Source organism: Bos grunniens, chromosome 29 (assembly GCF_055505025.1).
Source record: "Bos grunniens cultivar Pamir isolate PY7600 chromosome 29, Bosgru_T2T1.0, whole genome shotgun sequence".
Lineage (NCBI taxonomy): Eukaryota > Metazoa > Chordata > Mammalia > Artiodactyla > Bovidae > Bos > Bos grunniens.
In genome coordinates this window covers 24429991-24446419 of record NC_141193.1, presented here as the reverse complement: position 1 = coordinate 24446419, position 16429 = coordinate 24429991, and the positions used below count along the sequence as shown (strand labels likewise).

The window sequence follows — 16429 nt, the reverse complement described above, 5'->3', positions numbered from 1 at the left end:
GGCTTTTTTATCCATGGAAGTTTCCAGGAAAGAATGCTGGAGTGGGTTGCAATTTCCTACTCCAGGGGACCTTCCCAACCCAGGGATTGATCCCGTGTCTGTTGCATCTCTTGCCTTGGCAGGAGGATTCTTTACCACTGTGGCACCTGGAAAGCTTTGTATTGTCAGACGTATAGCACAAATGCCCACTTTTCCAGGAACTTGTTTTCAACTTACATGGAGTATTCTCCAATTTTCCAAAAAAAAAAAAAACAACTGTAGTCTATTCAGTTTGTTCCATTCCATTAAATTCCATTACTCTTTTTTCCTATGTTGTGAGGAGTGTTATATACCTGAGTCTGATATAAAGAATTTTGGTTACATTTCAGAAACCAGATGATATCCACATATCTACTAGTGTGTGTTTCATAGATCCTCTAGTCTTAGGGCAGTATTTGCTCTTAACAACAGTAGTTTTAATTCTGTAACAGTGATTGCAGATTTTCTTCCATTAAATCAAAGACAGAGTTTGAGTTCCAAAATTCCTTTAGAAATAATAATCTTCTTTTTCCTCATGTAAATAAATAGGTTTGAAGAAAATAGGAAAACTGTAAAAAAGTAAAGTGACTAGAAATTACAAATTAATCCTGCCACACAAATTATAATCACCATTAACGTTCTGACATTTTTCCTCTCTCTCTTATTAATGACTAAATTGAAACTAAAATTTCTGATTTCCTGTTTATAGTTATGTAATCTAAATGTACATCATGAATATACATATCTACCTATGCATATTTATACAGTTGTAGTTATATATATATATACATATATATATAATATTTTCTTATTTTAATAGTGTATCAAGTAATTTCAATTGTCACAATTTTTAAACTAATTTTACTGATATAATTCATGTCCCAAATAGTTCACCCATTTAAAGTGTACAAGTCAATGTTTTTTTTTTTTTTTTATTATATTCACAGATCTGTGCAACCATCACTATGGCCAATTTTAGAAAATTTTTATCATCAGAAAAAGATATCCTATACTTTGTAGCTATCATCTTCTTATTACCCCTCTTACCTTTGGCTGTAAGCAACTTAATCTACTTTCTGTATCTACAGATATGCTTGTTTTTGAGATTTTATATAAACAGAATCATATAATGCTTATTTTTTTGTGACTGTCTTTTCTTTTTTTGAGATATGTTTTTTTTTAATTTATTTATTTTAATTAGAGGCTAATTACTTTACAATATTGTATTGGTTTTGCCATACATCAACATGACTGTCTTCTTAACTTAGCATAATGTTTACAAGATTCAAACATATAGTAGTAGGTTCTGTTTTTTTTTTTTTTTCCACTTCTTATCTTGTTGTTTAGTTACTAAGTCGTGTTCGACTCTTTTGCGACCCCGTGAAACTGTAGCCTGCCAGGCTCCTCTGTCCATGGGATTTCCTGGGCAAGAATATGGGATTGGGTTGCCATTTCCTCTTCCAGGCCATCTTCCAAACCCAGGGATAGATCCCATGTCTCCTGCATTGGCAGATGGAGTCTTTTTCACTGAATCATGAACTTCTTATGTAGCCTGAATTTCCCTAGGTACTTTGGTTTTCTAAGGTCACTGCTGCTGCTGCTGCTGCTAAGTCACTTCAGTCGTGTCCGACTATGTGCGACCCCAGAGACGGCAGCTCACCAGGCTCCCCCATCCCTGGGATTCTCCAGGCAAGAACACTGGAGTGGGTTGCCATTTCCTTCTCCAGTGCGTGAAAGTGAAAAGTGAAAGTAAAGTCGCTCAGTCGTGTCTGACTCTTAGCGACCTCATGGACTGCAGCCCACCAGGCTCCTCCATCCATGGGATTTTCCAGGCAAGAGTACTGGAGTGGGGTGCCATTGCCTTCTCCTTCTAAGGTCACTACATGTTATTAAATACATATATGTTTATAATTGTTCTATTTTCATAATAGATCAACCCTTTTATGTTCCCTTGTATCTCTAGTAACATTTTTTGTTTTAAAGTCTGTTTTGTCTATTAGTCCTGCTGCTTCAGCTTCCCTAGGGTGGATGTTAGCATGACATCTCTTTTTCTATGCTTTTATTTTCTTTTTATTTATATCTTTCTCTTCTGAACTGTGTCTCCTATAGACAGAATGTATTTGGATCATTTTCAGTTGTGGCCCATGAGCTCAGCTGCTGTACAGCATGTGGAATCTTCCTGGGCCAGGGATCAAACCTGTGTCTCCTGCATTGTCAAGTGGACTCTACAGCTGTGCCACCAGGAAGATCCTGTAACATTTCTTTTGAAAGCTTAGATCTATGGCCAAATAATGTTTCTTCATCTTCCCCCCCAACCCCCACCCAGTGAATACAATTGATATCTCTTTTGTTCTGTCTCTAGAATTTTTCCTCAAACATTTATTTTAGATTTCCCTTTTTCTTCTATGTTGACATGGGTCATATATCCTACATTAACAGTAGATGGATTATCAGTTCTTAAACCACACGGTGGCATGAGAGTCCAACTGTTAACAAACACAGTCGGCATGGAGGTGCCCTCCTATATCTGCTGCTGTAGTACGAAAAGTACTCTAGGGGAAGACTAGGGAGCACCTTGACTTTCAGCACAGTGATAGCGACCATTTTAAAGAGAGATATTTCGATTTCAGAAGAATTGTTGTGCCTTTGAGTTATTTTGAAAAACCTTAATTCTGAAAGCTATTGGATATGTCGTTACATACACTGTGTTTATAGAGCACCGCAGTAGGCTGAACTAAGACATGGGAAAATAGCATCGCTTGAAATAGAAAGTATTGAGGATAAACATTTGAGGGGCAGGATTGGATGTCTCCAAAAATGTTCTACAATTTAGTTTGATTTTATGAGGCTTATCACTGATATCAAAAGATATTATGAGGATTTTATCAAAATCTCAGAATAAATATACAGTCTTGGATAGAAGATGAAAAGGAAGTGGGTATATAGGGAGATTTTCATGTGACTGTTCATAGTAGTGTTACTCATGAAATTCAAAAGTAGAAACGTCTTGAATGTCTAGTGAAAGGATAAACAAAATATAATGTATTCACGCTATGGAATACTATTGGCAAGAAAAAGCCTCCGACAAACTATTTTTACATGATATAGCATGGATGAACCTCAACAGCATTATGCTAAGGGAAAGAAGCCAGGTTCAAAGAACACATGTTGTATCATTCCATTTGTATGAAATGCCTAGAAAAGACAAATTTACAGAGACAAAGACTAAATTAGTGGTTGGCTTCCTGGGGAGGGGAGTGGGAATGGGAATTGATTGCAAATTGGCCCCAGGGAAACTTTTGGGTGATGGATATGATCAAAATTTTGACAATGTTTGCATGACTCTGTAAAACTAAAGTAATAATTCAATTGTGTTTTTAACAAGAGTTGAATTTTATAATATGTAGCCTGTGCCTTGATAAAGCTATTGAACACATGGATAGTGTATCTCTAGTGTCCATGGAAGAGAGAATACCAGCTGACAAAGGCATTTCAGACTGTTTGACAGGCATAGTGATACAGTAATGAAAAGTGTGGCAAATTACTGTAGTAGGAGAACCCTTGGTTATAATCGTCTAGTTGACACTGCTTTAACTTTGCACTCACTAACAGTCTCCTAAGAGAGCATTTTGCTTTGAATGTAAAATTTTACTGTTTGGAAAAGAATGTTAACCTACTAACTCATACATTCTAGTAAATATAGTGTTTTATTTCTCTTTGCAAATTTATATACTCTTACTATGACCAACCTAGATAGCATATTCAAAAGCAGAGACATTACTTTGCCAACAAAGGTCCGTAGAGTCAAGGCTATGGTTTTTCCTGTGGTCATGTATGGATGTGAGAGTTGGACTGTGAAGAAGGCTGAACGCCGAAGAATTGATGCTTTTGAACTGTGGTGTTGGAGAAGACTCTTGAGAGTCCCTTGGACTGCAAGGAGATCCAACCAGTCCATTCTGAAGGAGATCAACCCTGGGTGTTCTTTGGAAGGAATGATGTTAAAGCTGAAGCTCCAGTACTTTGGCCACCTCATGCGAAGTGTTGACTCATTGGAAAAGACTCTGATGGTGGGAGGGATTTGGGGCAGGAGGAGAAGGGGATGACAGAGGATAAGGTGGCTGGATGGCATCATTGACTCAGTGGATGTGAGTCTGAGTGAAGTCCATGAGTTGGTGATGGACAGGGAGGCCTGGCGTGCTGCGATTCGTGGGGTCGCAAAGAGTCGGACACGACTGAGTGACTGAACTGAACTGAACTCATGTGTAAGTCATATGTTCATAAATTTATGAATGTCATATATATATATATGTATAAGTGTTTTGAAAGTGAATGTATTGTGAAGCCTAATTTAATCTGTCTGGGTGACAAATGCATTTCACTGTGGATATTTATTGAATAAATTTATGATATGGAAAGTCTAGGAATAACACAATATAAAGAAAAGTACAATTGGGGGCTATTAGATTATCTGTTTCTTTAATGTCTTGTGATTTTGCCAAGAACAGCATTTTTGAAAGTTAAATGAGATAGTACATATAAGGCTCACTGTGGCTTACTTCTTTTCCTAATGTGTGTGTTTTAATGAGTCATAGGGATATTGATTATGAAATACATAAACTCCTTGAAAAATTCTTATTACTTAGGTGCAAAGTAAAATACTCAATTTATAGAAAGGGCAGTTGAAAAAGGAAGAGTAGGGCACATTACTGATTACAAAATATTTCAGAGCTGGTCTGATTTTCACTAATACAGCACTGCTTTTTGCAGTAAAGAAGTTGAGATGACAAGCTGAAACAAAATAATAAAAGCTGTGAATATAATATATATATAAATTCAGAATTGATTTTCTGAACTGTTTACTATGTGACAATCCGAAATAATTCAGTTTGGACTGGATTTTGAGATATGCAAAATATTTCTAGTTACACCAATAATCTTTTAGGGATCGGCATGGAGAAGGCAAAGGCAACCCACTCCAGTACTCTTGCCTGGAAAATCCCGTGGACGGAGGAGCCTGGTAGGCTGCAGTCCATGGGGTCACTAGGAGTTGGACACGACTGAGCGACTTCACTTTCACTTTTCACTTTCATGCACTGGAGAAGGAAATGGCAACCCACTCCAGTGTTCTTGCCTGATAATCCCAGGGACGGGGGAGCCTGATGGGCTGCCATCTATGGGGTCGCACAGAGTCGGACATGACTGAAGCAACTTAGCAGCATCAGCAGCAGGTAACTAGGAAAAAAGTTGGAATCTTACCTTATAGACATAAAAATATCCATATGATAAAATATTGTTCACCAAAATGAAGGAACTTTAAAAATACTGGTACATGCAACAGCAGAGATCAATCTCAAAAACATATTCAGTGAAAGATACCAGACAAAAAGAACACATAATTTGTGAGTATACTTGTAAAACATAATCAAAAAGGGCGAATTCATAGAGACCAAAAATAGATTAATAGTTGCCTAGAGCTTGGGATATTGATGGAAATGACTGGAGATGGACACTTCTTTTTAATATGAAGGAAAAGTTCTAAAATTAGCCCGTGGTGATGGTTGTACATCTTTGTAAGTACATATTCTTTGTAAATATATTCTCATTGAGTTGTAACTTTAGGAGAAGGCAATGGCATCCCACTCCAGTACTCTTGCCTGGAAAGTCCCATGGACAGAGGTGCCTGGTAGGCTGCAGTCCATGGGGTCGCTGAGGGTCAGACACTTTATGGCATAGAAGTTATATCTCAAGAAAACTGTTTAAAATATTAAAAAAAGCATTACTTGTCAAAAAATTTTAAGCTTTTATGATGATTTGATTCATCACCTTCATTTTGAAAACAAAAGGAATGAATAAGAAAATGAGTAGAAATATAAGACTATAATATATTTACTTTTAAAATTAAGACTAAAATTATTTATTCCATTTTGTTAGAAAAGAACATAAGTGTTAAATGCAGACAGACTGACATTCAAATCCAAGTTCTGTGATTGACTTTTGGAGTAAACTTTGATAATTATTTAAAATTTTCCAGCCTTATTTTTATCTTCCAAACAAAAATGATATCTACTCATATGATTGGTGCAAGGATAAAATAAAGGGTCTTTGAAGAGTTTGGCTAAAAAAAAAAATAGGATATTCTCAGTAAGAAGTAATTGTGATTTCAAAACCATAGAGACAGAAGACTCTTCTGAATTCCTTAGCATGAAAAAAAGACAATGATGATTAGAATGTTGTAAATACTTAAATCATTGTCACTTTTGTGCATTTTGTATTTTATCAAAGGAATTTTAGCTATAGCATTTTAAATAGATCCATGTGCTTGTTTCACTGCTGCTGCTGCTAAGTCGCTTCAGTTGTTTCCGCCTCTGTGTGACCCCATATACGGCAGCTCACCAGGCTCCTCTGTCCCTGGGATTCTCCAGGCAGGAATACTGGAGTGGGTTGCCATTTCCTTCTCCAATGCACCCATGCATACTAAGTCGCTTCAGTCATGTCCAACTCTGTGCGACCTCATGGACAGCAGCCCACCAGGCTCCTCTGTCCACAGGATCCTCCAGGCAAGAATACTGGAGCGGGTGGCCATTTCCTTCTCTCAATGGCCATTAAAAATAACATGCTCACGTGTGTGCTAAGTCGCTTCAGTCATGTCCATCTCTTTGCTACCCCATGGACTGTGCCTGGCAGGCTCCTCTATCCATGGGGATTCTCCAGGTGAGAACACTGGACTGGGATGCCATTTCCTTCTCCAGGGGATCTTTCCCATCCAGGGACTGAATCTGTGTCTCCTGCAGCTCCTGCATTGCAGGCGGAATCTTTACCATTGAGCTACTGGGGAAGCCCAGTGTGCTCACAGCCCTACCTAATTCTACCTTTGTCTGTTCTGATCCTTTGTCTACACAGCAGTCAGTAGACTGATTCTTATAACATAAATTGAACCTAGTTACAGTAGTTAAGGGCTTCCCAGGTGGCACCAGTGGTAAAGAAACTGCTGGCCAATGCAGGAGAGGTAAGAGACATGGGTTCGATTCCGGGGTTGGAAAGATGCCCTGGAAGAGGGCATAGCAACCACTGCAGTATTCTTCCCTGGAAAATACCATGGACAGAGAAGACTTGTGGGCTACAATCCATGGGGTCACAAAGAGTCAGACACGACTGAAGTGACTTGGCATGCACATACCCACCATAGTTAAAGAATGATAATATAAAGACTAGTAGTGATCTTAAAACGAAAATGAAGAACAGAGTTTTTGGAAAAGGGTAAGATACTAATTGAAGCAGTTGAGAAAGTGATATTGGGGAACTCTACCACTAATTACAGAAAAAAAGCAGTTTTGTTAGCACCAACTTGGATTGTTGCATCATTTCTATAAGTGGTTTCTTTCCTAATCCTCAGCTTTTTTCTTAAACATAGTTCTTCCAAACACAGGACCACTGGGAAATTAAAAAAATCTGAACTCAGTGGATGGCTTTCTGCTAGATAAAAATGCCCAAGTGTTATTGTTAATCTAAGGGATTTGAAAATTGAAAATAAGTACATGCTTTTGGTGCCTCAGATGGTAAAGAATCTGTCTGCAATGTGTGAGACCAGGGTTCGATCCCTGGTTGAGGAAGATCCCCTGGAGAAGCGAATAGCAATGCACTCCAGTATTCTTGCTTAGAGAACCCCATGGACAGAAGAGCCTGAGGGGCTACAGTCCATGGGGTTGCAAAGAGTCAGACATGACTGAGTGACTAACAGTTTTCTCACTTTTTGAGGTAATTAGGTTTTCATCTAAGAATTAATGAGATAGAGACAGTGGGCAGAAGGAAGGAGCAGAAAGTCTCCACTCTAATTGCTCCCTCTGTAATACAGACATCCCACATGGGGAGTGGGTCCCAAAGGAACACACAAGACATATATTCTCTCTTCAGGAAATGGATGCCTCTCCTTTTATCATAGACCAGACTCACTGTTGGCCTGAGAGACCTAATGTGACAAAGAGGTGTCTTCAACTTCTCTGGTTTCAGAGCCTGGCCCTCATGTTCCACAGCATCTAAATTAAAGGAAACAGGAGGGTGGATGTGGAGCCTGGATTCCAGCCCACGTCCACTCTTTCCCTTCCGCCTGTAGGTGCCTTCTTTCTAGAACACTGTCTTCTCCTCATCTGATGGGCTATACATACCATAGGCAGGTGAGAGAAGATGGGAATTAGGTCTATTTGAGTTTGGACTAATATTGACTTTGCAGATTTCATGGATTTTCTTAAGATATTCCCTAATTAATGATGCTGAACCTTAAAAACCTTCATCGGGATGGCATTTGTTGTCATATTGCAGACATAATTTCTATTGAAAGACTGAATACTACATTGAAATCAGATAGCTGTTTTTAGTATTGCTAAGTGCCTGTTCCTTTTTCTGATTAAGTGTTATCATTTCCATCTTGTCTCAGTGTATTCCTACCAGACAGTTCTTAGTTTTCCATTGTTTCTATTGATGATGCAGAAAACATTTCTGTGAATCCTTTTAATCAATAGGTGATTCCAAACTGCTGTAGGTGCAGGTCAGCCGAAGAGAAACTCCATGTGGAGTAAAATTGCATTAAATCAGAATATTAGCATCTTGAGTGAATTTTTAAACAAGAGTGAGTAAGAGCAGTCATTACATTGGGGACTATATATATATATATATAAGCATTAATTCTCATAAGAACATAAGATATATTATACCATGAACATGGGCACAGAGGAGATGTAAAGATTATTTTTCAAAATATTCCAGGGTTACAGAGTGGGGAGTAGGTTTGGAATTGAAACTCAGATAAATCCAAGTGTAGGCTTTATTCTCTGCTTTCTAGTCTATTCTGTCTGTTGTGTCATCTCTTATCCTTCTGAGGAAACAAATGACAAATAAATGGCTGAATGTCACTCATTAAATAGTAAGGACTGGACTGACTCCCATCTAGAAGGTTTTTATGCATAATACATAGATGTTATCCCTTTCCCGTGGGTCCTGTGCAGGTATTAGTGTTTTGGGGAAAGCCCATCTCAGTGAGACCGCTGTCTGACCTTCCAGGTGTGACTAGATGTGAAGATGAGGAATCACACTCCAGTGACCGAGTTCCTCCTCACGGGAATCCCTCACACACAGGGGCTGGAACACGCGCTCTTTGTCTTCTTCCTCGCCTTCTACCTGCTCACTCTTGTGGGGAACCTGCTCATTCTCCTGGCCACCCTCACTTCCTCCAACCTCCACACCCCCATGTATTTCTTCCTGGGCAACCTGTCAGTGTTTGACATCTTTTTCCCTTCCGTGAGTTCCCCCAAAATGATGCTCTACCTACTGGGGCAAAGCCGGACCATCTCTTACCAGGGCTGCACCTGCCAGCTCTTCTTTTATCACTTCCTGGGCTGCACGGAGTGTTTCCTGTACACCGTGATGGCCTATGACCGCTTTGCCGCCATCTGTCACCCCTTGCGGTACACGGCCATCATGAACCCCAGGGTGTGCGCCATCTTGACTCTGAGCACCTGGATGGGGAGCAGTGTGCATGCATCTGTCCTCACATTTCTTGTGTTTAAGTTACCCTACTGTGGCCCCAAGGAGGTGGGCAATTTCTTCTGTGACATCCCGGTGGTTCTGCCCCTGGCCTGTGCAGACACCTCTCTAGCTCACAGGGTGAGTGTCACCAACGTAGGTGTTGTGGCACTCCTGTGTTTCCTTCTTGTCCTCACTTCTTATACTCGCATCGTTATCTCTATATTGAGAATCAGCTCCTCAGAAGGCAGGCACAGAGCCTTCTCCACCTGCAGTGCCCACCTGACTTCCGTCTTGCTCTTCTATGGACCTGTGATCCTCATTTATCTCCGGCCTTCCTCCAGCCCTTGGCTGGATTCTGTGGTTCCGTTGTTCAATAATATTGTTAACCCTTCCCTGAATCCTTTGATATACAGCTTGAGAAACAAGGATATGAAGTTGGCTCTGAGAAAAGCACTAATCCAAGGAGTACATACTTGTGGAGCATAAAATACTATGTCATTATCTGTGCTTACAGATATGCCTTGCATTTATATTGGGCATGTGGTCTCTGAAACCAGCTGGGCTGAATGGCTAAGTGGCATTTGGGATAAATAGGTTGAATGGAATTTTTTGTCATTAAACATGTATATATTTATATAAACTTGTATTCAAGAAAATCTTTATGGCACTTAAAATGTGCCAGGTACTATGCTATGCACTTTATTAACACTGACATATGTTATTATGAGAATTTTCATATAGAGTAGATATTATTATCCCAATATACAGAGGAGTGTATTAACGCACTGAGAGGTTAAGGCACTCCTGCAGTGTCTCTGAGATAGAAATTTGCTGAGCTAAGATGTGAATGCAAGGGTTTTAACTTTGTGCTAATAATGTTGCCTCTGTATTGTCATAACTAGAGCACACATGCTTACCTCTTCCAGCAACTTCTTTTCAATTTGCATGAAGTAGTTTTCATTTTTCCAAAAAAAAAATCTGTTGTCTACTCAATTCATTCCATTAAATTTATCACTTCGTCATCTATGCTGTGATGCCTGTTATGTACTTAAGTCTGATATAAAGAAATTCAGTTACATTTCAGAAATCAGAAATGTGCTATTCTATCTAGTGACAGGTATTTTCGTTGATCCTCTAGACTTAGGTCAGTGTATCTGCTCTTTACAACCGTGCTTTGAATTCTGTAGTATGAATGCAGATTTTCTACATTAAATCAAAGACGGAGTTTGACTTCCAGAATTCCTGGACCCTCAAAAATAGTAATAATTTTTTTCCTCTTGAAAATAAATAGATTTGAAGAAAATAGGAAAACTGTAAAAAAGTAAAGTGACTAGAAATTACAAATTAACCCTACCACCTAAATAATAATCACCATTAACATTCTGACATTTCTACTCTCTCTTTAATGAGTGACTAAATTGGAACTAAATTTTATAAAATCCTGTTTACAACTATTTCATGTACACCTATGTCATCCATATATCTATCTACATATGTGTATTTATACATTTGAAATCATATTTTATATATATATGTTTATAATCCTGGTTTATTTCAATAATGTATCGAACCTTTTCCATTGCCACAATTTTTAACCAGATTTATTGTGATATATTGCATATGCCAGAGAATTCACCCATTTAAATTATAGGAGTCAGTGTATTTTTTAATATATTCACAGAGTGTCCACCTTCACCATGGTCAATTTTAGAACATTTTTATCATCACAAAAAGATATCGTATATGTTTTACAGATCACCTTCTCATTACCTCCATCAATTTCAGCTCTAAGCAACCATTAATCTACTTTCTATAACTATAAGTTTGCCTGTTCTGGACATTTGATATAAATAGAATCACATAAAATGTGTTTTCTGTGACTGATTTGTTTAACTTAGCGTGTTTTCAAGGTTCATCCATGTTGTAGCAGGTTCCTTACCACCTGCCCCCATCTCTTATGTGTCTAAAATCCCTAGTTCCTATAGTTTCTGAGGTCACCATATATTATTAAATACATATGTATTTATGATTATACTATCTTCTTAGCAGATTAAGCCTTTTATCATTATAAAATATTCCTTTTTATCTCTAGTAACATTTTTTGTTTTAAAGTCTATTCTGTCTGTTAGTTTAACCATTTCAACTCCCTTGTTGTTGCTATTTGCATGATATCTCTTTTTCTATGCATTTGTTTTCCTTCTGTTTGTATCTTTGAATCTCAAGTGTGTCTCCCGTAGACAGACTGTATTAGGGAAAGTTTTTTCTGCTCCAGTTTGACGATCTCTGCCTTTTGGTTGAATTTTAATTCATTCACATTTTAATGTTAATATAGATATAATTGGATTTATATTTGCTATTTTACCTGTTTTTTGTTTTCTATGCCTCATTCTGTGTCTTTTTTGTTCCTCTATTTCTCCTTCACTTTAAAAATTTACTTTATGAAATAGTATTTTGATTTACTTAATGAGTTTTTCACTATTTTGTTGATTTATTACCTTAATAGTTGCTCTGGGACTTACCATCTTATATCTTAACTTATCACAATCAGTTTCAAATGTATACTAAATAAATTCCAGAGCAATGTAGAGACACTACTTCTATATATCTCTATTCATTTCCCCCTCTTTTTGTGGTATTATTGTTAGACATATTGCATCTATGAATGCTACGATTCCAACAAAACATGTTATAATTATTGCTTTATATAATTTCATGGTTTTCAAGAAACTGAAACTGGGGGAAGTATGTAAAGCAACTGTGTATTTATAGCTTTTGTTATAATAACCTTCTTACTTATTTTTGGCTTTCACCATTCGTTTCTGTGCTTTTGAGTTATCATGTCATTTTCTTTGCCCAATATAGACTCTCTCCCACCCAACTCTTGTTTGCTATTATTGGAAAGTATATTACAATTATATGTATATATATTGCATGCATATATATATATATATACACCAGTTTATCTTCGAGTTTATTCATTCTTTTTTCTGCCAATTTAAGTCTACCATTGATTCCCTCTAATAAATTGTTTATTTCAGTAATTGTACTTTTCTACTCCAGAACTTCCATTTGGTTCTTAAAATTTTTAGCCATTGATATTCTCTATTTGATTTAACATTGTCATTACACATTCCTTTGCTTCTTTAATTATGGCTTCCGTGGTGTTGGAGAAGACTCTTGAGAGTCCTTTGGACTGCAAGGAGATCCAACCAGTCCATTCTGAAGGAGATCAGCCCTGGGATTTCTTTGGAGGGAATGATGCTGAAGCTGAAACTCCAGTACTTTGGCCACCTCATGCGAAGAGTTGACTCATTGGAAAAGACTCTGATGCTGGGAGGGATTGGGGGCCGGAGGAGAAGGAGATGACAGAGGATGAGATGGCTGGATGGCATCACTGACTTGATGGACGTGAGTCTCAGTGAACTCCGGGAGTTGGTGATGGACAGGGAGGTCTGGCGTGCTGCGATTCATGGGGTTGCAAAGAGTCGGACACGACTGAGCAACTGATCTGATCAGTTATTTGAACATATTTATAAGGACATTTTTTCCCCCTGCACTACGGATCATACTTTTCTGTTTCTTTGTATGTTAATTGTTTGTTGAAAACTGGATATTTCAGATAATATATTTTAGCAACACTAGGTACTGATCCCTACCTCCCTCCAGAGCATGTTAGTTTTTTGATCAGAGGCTGACTGAATAATTTTAATGAATTATTTCCCGGCAGTGTTAAACCTCTCAGGATGTTGTTCCTCAAGGTGAGGTAAAAGCCTGAGTATGCCCACAGCCATCCTGAATACTGATGTTGGCAGGGCTCACTTTGATGGATTCTTTCCCTGACCACATCCTTTTGTGGAAATGTGTGTATGTGCACATCCATTACTCTCACTATTCCTAAGGCATGTAATAATGATGGTGATTTATTCAAGGTGATTTTGGATGAGGAAATAGGAAAGAATAGAAACACTTTACTTTATGAGAACACTTTACTCATAATGTAAAAAAGCACTTAATTAGGACCCAGGAAAACATCTGGATTCTACCTGGCTGCACTAATAATTATACCCTGTGTGGTCCTGAACAAGTCCTTTTATTCTGTGACCTTGGTTTCCAACATTTATAAAATGAAGATGTTGGACTAGATTATCTTTAAGCATTCTTTCACATCTGAAATTGTGTACCATCATCAGTTCAGTCGCTCAGTTGTGTCTGACTCTTTGCGACCCCATGAATCGCAGCATGCCAGGCCTCCCTGTCCATAGGAACTATTATTTAGAAGCATGTGGTCATGGGTGAAGGGGGAAAAAGGTGCCCAGAGGCCTCCTAGTTTCTGATTTTGGTGAGGCAATGACTACCATTTGCAGTACTACCTCTTTTTTAAATGAAAAAAAAAATTAAGATATGATTGCCATGCAACCCTGTGTAAGCTTAAGGTGTATGTGCTGATTTGATTCATTTATATAGTGCAATATGATCACCACAATAGCATTAAGTAACACTTCTCTCATGTCATTTAATTATCCTTTCATTTTTTCCTGGTGAGAACAACTGTGCTCTCTGTTTAGAATTCAGCCCTTGAGATTGGCCTCGGAAGCAAAGCTTCCCTAGTGGCTCAGCTATAAAGAATCTGGGTGCAATGAGAGAGACTTGGGTTCAATCCCTGGATTGGGAAGACCCCCTGGAGAAGGAAACAATTACCCACTGCAGTATTCTGGCCTGGAGAATTCCATGGACTGTATAGTCCGTGGAGTCGCAAAGAGTCAACTACTGAGGGACTTTCACTTTCTGAAGCAAGGTAAAATTCCTCATATTGGCCAGAAGATGACACTGTTGGGGCACTGATGAGCTAGATTCTTCTCTGCACCGATTTAGGCTGCAATAAAGATGGCTGAGTCCTTTCACTGTTCTCTGAAACTACCACAGCATTGTTTATGGCTATACCCCAATACAAAGTGGTTTTGGTGTTAAAAAAAGAAAAATGTTTGAAAAGGAGATAGTCTAAAAAAAAGATCTCAGAATTGAATTGATAGGATAAAGAATGGTTGAAATGATTAGAACTGTGGGAGAGAGGTCTGTGAAGCTCATGGCTTCCTGATGACACTACCATGTGTGAATATCTTTCTGGAGCAGCGGTTTCAAATCAGTGATTGTTACATGTTGGTGTCACTATATGCACTGTTTGTGTATAGAGATTAGATACAAGAGGTAATACAGGTAAGAGAGAAAGGCTTGATGAAAATGGCTGGCAGAGGTCACAGGGCCCTTCATCTTGTTTACAGAAGCCAAAAAACCCCCACTCTGATATTAATACGTGTATTCCCCCTCCAACTCCCAGCTAACTGAGAAGAGAACTGAACATTTTCCTTGTCATAGAAAAGGACTTGATCTCCTTTATTAAGAAGCCCCAGGGAATTAACTTTGCATAGAAATTGTGTTGATGACATGATACCAAGTATTAGTTTCAACAAAAGGAAACAACAGAGGGACTTTGATAGCTACAGAACATTATTACTTTGTCATGACATAAATATTGAAAAAATTTATACTAAATCGGAAAGTTCTGTGTTTTGGAAGGAGAGAAGCACTTGTACTTTTGTCTTATTTAGTTTCAGAGGCAGAAACTGAACTGCTCCTATCTTTCTCTCTCTCTTTTCCTTTTCTATGCTGGTTTCACATAACTCATCTTTTTTCCCCCTAAAACAGTTCTGACATAAATATAAATCTTTCTATTCTCCAAGCTCAAAGTGCTGAGTAGACTTGAAACTGATGAATGCAAGAAACAGTTTAATAATTTTTCCTCCACTGTAATCCTTGGTTGCAAGTATGAACAATTATATTTTTGTTTCATTTATTTTCATTTATTCTCCTACTATTTCTCATATTCAAACTTTTAAGATTTTCTTTGCACTAACTGGTTAAATTCTTGAATTTAGCCTTGAAAATCTTGCTGCTTCTATTAGCAATTGCTAGCAAAGGGAATCTCAAAAAAATGATAGGGAGAAAAGGTTCCCTTTTTTTCTTTAACTGTAGTAATCGATACCATTCTGTTTTGTCAACCCCCTTTTGAAAAAATGTTAAATAAAAACATTCACAAAATTCTGTTTTAATAAAATGCATAGTGCTGCATTTCTGTCTTTGATTTTTATAGTTTGTCTTGTAAGCATTACTTTAATAATGGAAATTTTTAGGACATCCATCTGGAATGGAGAAATTTTCCTATCCTCTAAAATGCATCCTTTAATGTCTAAAATGTTTGGTTTTCTAATTGGCTTTTAGTTGATAATTTGTTATGTTCATTTTTGTATTTAAATGTGAATCTTTATTCTTCTGGAAATATAAATTACTCTAGATATGTATTATTAGGCAAAATTGCTTTCTTCTTCTCCCCATACTCATGAAGGTATAGTATAAGTCTACTATTCCAGTGTGCTCCCCATTTAAACAAAGGCTTTGAAATACTTTGTCTCTTTTAAATAAATACAAGTCCTAGTGGGTCGCTATGGAGCCCTACATGCTTCTCCTTTTGCTCTTGGAAGGATGCGAGTAACTGGGTAAGCAAAGAAGCAGGGGTGGTTCTCTGTCTTCCTCTTCCCACCTTCTTAAATAGGATGGATACCCCTCATAGCCCACTGGGAAAGGGGATCTGTAATTTTCTTTATTTCAGGTTGCCTTCTAAACACCTCTTTTCAACTGCTTTATTTTAAAATATGAGTTTCTTTTCTTTGCCTTTAAAAAAGTTCATGCCCAAAGTTTTAACCTAAATAAATGCTTAAAAAAATAAAATTTGAGGTCTTCCTTTTAAGATAAAGCAATAATACTTTAGGACAAGATGTGAGAGTATTGCTATGTTATATTGCCTTTCTAAAGCAGGGAAGAAACTGAGATTATATGC

At 37.8% G+C, this 16429-nt stretch overlaps 1 protein-coding gene across 1 annotated transcript; it reads left to right on the top strand.

The window, feature by feature from the left end:
• The first annotated feature begins 8772 nt into the window (after window positions 1-8772).
• On the top strand, window positions 8773-10023 carry LOC147342374 (putative olfactory receptor 10D4). Its single transcript, XM_086385492.1, has one exon. It carries the CDS (start codon window positions 9091-9093, stop codon window positions 10021-10023), a length of 933 nt encoding a protein of 310 aa, XP_086241618.1. The 5' UTR covers window positions 8773-9090.
• Window positions 10024-16429: the final 6406 nt, after the last annotated feature.

Excerpts from the sequence above, each read along its gene's own strand:
- LOC147342374 (XM_086385492.1), top strand. The coding sequence starts at position 9,091 with ATGAGGAATCACACTCCAGTGACCGAGTTCCTCCTCACGGGAATCCCT.